At 33.0% G+C, this 6,563-nt stretch overlaps 1 protein-coding gene across 1 annotated transcript; it reads right to left on the reverse strand.

Annotated features, from left to right (window-relative positions):
• On the reverse strand, window positions 3,109–6,134 carry LOC109720056 (flowering-promoting factor 1-like protein 2). The gene is made up of 2 exons (XM_020246933.1): window positions 6,121–6,134; window positions 3,109–3,537 (listed from the first exon to the last, which is right to left on the reverse strand). Exon 2 carries the CDS (start codon window positions 3,534–3,536, stop codon window positions 3,216–3,218), a length of 321 nt encoding a protein of 106 aa, XP_020102522.1. The 5' UTR covers window position 3,537; window positions 6,121–6,134; the 3' UTR covers window positions 3,109–3,215.

Here is a 6,563-nt window from a genome sequence, read left to right on the forward strand (position 1 = left end):
AGACAATGAGATAGCCTAATTTTTGAGAGGCCAAAAGTGTGTCCAACCCTATCTATATGTATTATGTACCTTCGTTGCTTTAGTTAGTTACCACCCAATTAAAAGGAGGGATCACATAAAGTTTTGAGCCATTTGTGATTGTGTAAGAGAAAAGCTTTCATTTCTTTAAGAGCATGTAGGGCATCATTAATTTCTTCTTAATTAGACTTATTGTTTGGGAATTATAAGGTTAGTAAATTATAGTGGTTATTTAAACAAAGAAGTTGGGAATTATAGTGCCTTTTCATGTTTACATAAATAGTACATATATAATATATAATGTAACTGCACAGATATTGATCATATAATTAGTTATTATTGACAGAACAGAAGTATTAAATCTAGTCACTGTAAAAAAATCCAATATTTTTCTACTAATATAGCTGACAAAGTAAAGGAAAATAGCTAAAAACACTCTTGCTTTTAGGATAGGGAATTTCATGATAATTTTTTTTTGAATCTTCTCTCGAACATTTCTAAAGGAGTAAAATTTATGTAAAGCTCCAACCAGGACAAACCGGATGTCATATAAAGCTCGAGTTAGGCATTGATCCTTTTAATTTCTTTTTATCTAATATCTACCTATTTTAACTAATCTTTCCACAACCTTTATATATGTTGGGTGATTATCTTACAAACTTCACTTTTCCTCTTATTCCTCTCATATTTTCTTTGTTGAAGTATGTTGAATTAGTACAAGAAAAGGTTTTGCGCAAAAGAGGAAATGGAGTCATGATCGATAAAAATAAAAACTTGTTTAAATGCTTAAATCGTAGAAATGAATATATATAACACATGCAGAAACTGTTTAAATTTCTGAATAATAGTTTTCTGAATAATTATTTGTAGATTTACTTATAGTTTACATATGCTCATATGCTGTTATGGCACATAATTAATTAATTCAACTTACTTGGATACTTTTTTTCCCCTGAAAATTGAAATATTAGACATCATCATTTGTTTTTTTTTTTTAATCTGAATGAGTAGAAACTTTGATTTTCATGTATATTTTGAAAATGGAACGAAACATGCTCCTTTTAAATAGGGCACATATAATAAAAGTGATGCTCCCCTACATATATATATACACGCACGCGCATGCACACACATTATGATGTGCTCTTCATGGATCTCAAATCATCTTGTGAGAATGCCTAACATAAGATGCTAGCTAGGAGGCCTTTCATGGTCCATAATACCACGTTTGAAATTTTAAATGTGACAATATATATCCTATATATCATGTGAAATTTATTATCAACATGCATGTAAACTCTCTCTCTCTCTCTCTCTCTCTCTCTCTCTCTCTCTCTCTCTCTCTCTCTCTATATATATATATATATATATATATATATATAGAGTTGAGATAGAATACTATCAGTAGCAAACGGGCTCCGTTGCCACCCATTTGTTTTCAATGATGGAACCCTCAAATCGACGATCGGCACCGTTGAATATGATCTATACCACTTGAAGTGTTTAGAAATCAAATTTTCATTACATTTTCGATATTGTCTCTTATCCATAAGTGGAACAAAAAATAAACGGTGAATAAAAATTCTTTAAAAAATGATGATAGGAGTTTGTAGTCAAGATCAAGAGTATAGATCTGTTTTAAATAGTTAAAAATTTTCTAACAAAAATTTAATTGATTTGGATATCTTTACGCCGTTTAAACGAAAAAACGTCTCATATGCGACCATTAAAATTATAAAATTTGAAACCTTGGATCATTAGGCAAATGATGTCGAAAAGATTTGAAATTTGATTTCTAAATACTTCAAGTGGTATAAATAATGTTCAACGGTGCCGATCATTGATTTGGAGGCTATATCATTGAAAATAAATGGTGGCAATGAAGTCCTTTGCTATCGATAGTATTCGATGTCAACTATATAATATTTATATATAATATATATATATATATATATATATATATATATATATTACTCAAATCAAATATATCTTTTATCCTTTTCTCTCCTTCAATTGGTGAAAGCCTTGATCATGCACCATGGTACCGTTTGGTTCGGGTATAAGCAAGAACTAGCTATTACAGGGATAGGTACAAGTATGGGGGTAAGAAAAATAGCGTTTGGATGAAAATTGGGTTGTTCCCGGGGATAAGAAAAATATTAGGAAGTTTTATATAGAAAATGGAGGTGTTGGTGGGGATAACCGAGAACTACTATTCTCGGATAAAAAATTAGTGTTTGGGTATAAAGGGGGGGATAAGGGCCTATTCCTATCCCTATCCCCTAACCAAACGGTGGAGAGAATAAGAAGCGAATAAAGAAGACAAATTAAAGATTAAATAGAAGAAAAGATTATTTTAGAAAATTAATGAATAACTAAAATTGGTATATGGCATAAGAATGTTACTTGCACTTTCGATCTTTTGTACAGTAGTATTATATATACATTAATGCTATAGTTCTCTTTGCCTTATGCTCATGGTTTGAGATCACCAAAACATATTGGCCTTTGGAAATTATTCTCAGGGACCTCATCACCACTCCAAATTTAGAAAATGTAAAATAATAATAATAATAATAATAAGTTGATGCCATGTCCCCATCGCACGTGTCACCATGCAACAATCCTAGGGGATCAAAGTGATCACATCACGTGACCCCTCCCTTTTTAATCTCCTTCACCATATCTTTAACTCCTTATCAAATCCTCTCATTCTATCTAATTAATAATGAACCACTTTAATTAAATTGTTGCATTTTATTCCTCTTCTTCAACGTACACGATCTCTTTCCATGCAACTTAATTAGGTGGATTTTTTATTTTTTATGTGACAATATATTCATTTCATCATTTGATGTAGATAGCTAAGTGAAAAACCAACTTATGTAGAAAAAGATAAAAGAACTGCACAGAGCTTAACTTATATATATTCTACTTAATTATCTCACTTAAAAGTCTACGAAAATCACACATGCATGATATACATTATACCATGATCACTCAATGAACTCTATATATATATATGATCACACAATCAAACAATAGTACATGTTAAGATCCATCAAACAACTCACAAACCCTAATCTTTAAACAAGCTAGCTAGCACACCAATCTAGTATTCACAAACACACTCTTATTATGAAAAGAGGTTAACAAAGGAGAGAAATTTCTTTTCTCTTTTCTTTTTTTTCATGCTTCTACATGTCGATGACACGGAAGGACTCGCGGTTCTTGAGAACGATGTCGTACATGTGCATGGACTTGAATTGGCTAAAGTCCTTCGGGAGTGAGATGAGGTCGATCGACGAAGGCTTGTGGAACTGCAGGAGGTCGAGGTCGTCGTAATAACGTTCCCACCCTAGCCTCGCAAGCTTACTCTCGAGTGAGGCGTACGAATTTATTACTTCATTGGTCGGGGTGTGGAGCAAAACCTTTCGTCGAACTGTCGATGACTGCTCGTTTGCGGGGTTCTCCACGAGCCGCACCACACCGTTCCTAAACACCCAAACTCCCGACATGTTTCAGGGTGTAGTGTGTGTGTGTGTGTGTGTGTGTGTGTGTGTGAGAGAGAGAGAGAGAGAGAGAGAGAGAGAGAGAGGGGTAATGGCTAGGGTTAAGTGTACTTCATGAGGTGTATATATAGATGAAGTTTAGGAGTTTAATATAGATGATCAAGAGCACAAATGTAGGGTAGAGGGGAAAAAGACTTAAACATATGATAGTACTTTGTGTGGGGTCTTTTGTTAGGGTAAAGACATGCTAAATGCTTCTTCCGGTGGCGGCAAACGAGTGTGAATTATATCGACGTTAGGAAGCGTAAATATGCGACTGTGGAACCTGATGACGGTCTCTCGACGTAGGCACGTATTCCACATAAAATAGTGGAGGAGAATTCATGCAATAATTCTTGATGCCATGCCATCTTTATGTCATTTATAATAGATTACGAAGAAGAATCAAAGAATACAAGTACGTTACGGTAAAAGGTAAAAAAAATATTGTTCTCCGTCGATGCAACTTTTCGCGCGAATTATGCCGCATGCACTTCTTTGTATATTGAATTAGAAAGAGAATAAATCGCGCAATTTTCGGAATCAAAAGGACTGTTTTTTCTTTGAGCATGCGTTAATTTCGCTTCCCTTTTTTTTCTGCAGAATTACGAAATGATACTCTATTATACTTCTTCATAGAAATGATACTCAAATTAACTAATTTATTGCTTCATATATTGCGGATGGGGAATCTTAGCATAGTTATGAATGTATATAAATTTATTTTTTGGTACATGGAGAAGTGTGTAAGTTTCAATGGAAACTTGCCTAACTACTTTGAGACTTTGAACTTACTTAGCTTGATCACCATGCATGCTTGCTTTAAGTAATCCTAGCTAGTAGCTTTCCTAGCTTTTCCCTTTTTTCCTAGCTAATTAAGCTTTAATTGCAGCTTCTATATATATAGAGAGAGAGAGAGAGAGAGAGAGAGAGAGAGATCATTGTCCTTGCAATAATCTCTTCATGGTCAAATCATGATTTTTTGACCATGCATTACAGGAGATTGAAGTGTAAAAAAAAGAAAAAAAAAGAAAAAGACACCGAGGATCACTCACTGTCAAACTCATTACACGTGTACGGCCCTGGATGGAAATAAAGTCACTGTTGGATAAAAAGGTTAAAAAAAATAGATAATATAATAGATGGGGTAAAAGTAAAAAAAATAAAAAATAAAAAATAAAAATAAAAAATAAAAAGGGTGGTAGAGGTTGAGGGGCCCACGTGATGGACGGTGAAGATTTGCTGCAGAAATTAAAGAGCTGCTCTGTGGGCCGTACGTTTTGCAGCTTTCCTTAGAATCTGGAGGAATAAAAACTAATAGGATTAATTTCATATATATCCCTATAAATACAGTAAATTATAAATTTATCTCTATAAAGTTCAATTTTTTTCGTATGTTGTCCCATCAAAAGTTTTAATATTTTTAAATATGTCCATCTGGTTTGTTACCGTTAAAACACTTTATTTTATAAGTAAAATGATCTTTTTGTAATCACAAATATATCTCTTAAAAAATCTCAATTATTAATTAAAAAGGGGTAAAAAGATCAATTTATCTCATTAATTAACTAGAGTTAAATATTTTAACTATAGTTAACTAATTTTTTCTAACAGATCCTAACAGTTGGAACATATTTAAAAATATCAGGATATTTATAGGAACAATATATGAAAATTAAACTTTGTAGAGATTAATTGTAATTAACTATATTCGAAGGGATCTCTATGAAATTAACCCAAACTAATAAGAGAGAGAAAACCATCCACTTTTACTGCGCTCTGAATCTTAACAGAGCCCAACTATTTAATGAACCTCACTTATTTTTACTTGTTAGTGTGGGACCCCCAACATTGCACATAAGCACTTCTAATTCAAAATTTTTTTTTGGGGGGTAGGGGGGGTGTACTGTACAAAACTATTAAATTTATTTTCTAGATATTTTAAGTGGTATAACTTATTTTCAACAATGCCGATGGTCAATTTATAGGCTCCATTATCAAAAACAAATTGATGACAACAGAGCTCGTTGTACCGATAGTATTCTAGCTCAACTATATATATATATATATATATAGTAGAGTTAATGTACTATCGGAAGCATAGAGAATCTAGTACTTTCGATTTTTTGGCCCTTAGATTAACCCCTTTAATCATTTCTAACATTTGGATTAATACTATTAACCTGTGGGGACAACTCAATCCTAGAGGTACTACTCAACCCTGGGGGGACCGCAATTATCCCAACCGTATAATTTTTGATCCAATGGTCAAAAAGTTGGAAGCATCAGATCCACGATGCTTCCGATAGCATAGTAGCTCTACACTATATTTATATATATAGAGCCTCACTCTATATATATATATATATATATATATATATATATATATATATATACGCAGGGTGCATGNAGAGAGAGAGAGAGAGAGAGAGAGAGAGAGAGAGAGAGAGAGAGAGAGAATGTAGTACATTTTTGAATGGTAGCTAGGGAATCGAAACATGGCAATAGATTTTACTTGCAACACTAGCTATATGTATATATTGTGTGACAAATTCTTTTTTTCTTTTTTTTCTTTTTTTTTTTAGATATAGGTAGCACGCTGCCCGCTTCGTTTATTTCATTTAGAAATAAACTTAGCTAGAAATGTGAATCAACTAGAATTCGAACTTGGGTCTCAGGTACCAACCACCAAGCCCTTTGTCACTTGCTCTAGGGACGGTCAGTTATTGTGTGACAAATTCAAAAGGAATAAAGCTCATCTTTGGTTCACATTGTGCATATATATATTGTCAAAGCACTATGTATAAATTCAAAAGGAATAAAGGTGGTGCTGATCCTTGGTTCACATTGTGCATATATTGTCATGCATTTTGCATGAGATTCTACCCATGCAGGGTCTAAATCCAAAATTATAGGATAAATATATACAGCTTAATTAATTCCTTGCTCGATCTCATTGCCCAATTCTTTAAAGTGAAAAAAATATTCTAAGAA

The sequence above is a fragment of the Ananas comosus genome, linkage group 14 (genome assembly GCF_001540865.1).
Source record: "Ananas comosus cultivar F153 linkage group 14, ASM154086v1, whole genome shotgun sequence".
NCBI lineage: Eukaryota > Viridiplantae > Streptophyta > Magnoliopsida > Poales > Bromeliaceae > Ananas > Ananas comosus.

Coding starts and splice junctions, on each gene's coding strand:
- LOC109720056 (XM_020246933.1), bottom strand. CDS start 3,536: ATGTCGGGAGTTTGGGTGTTTAGGAACGGTGTGGTGCGGCTCGTGGAG.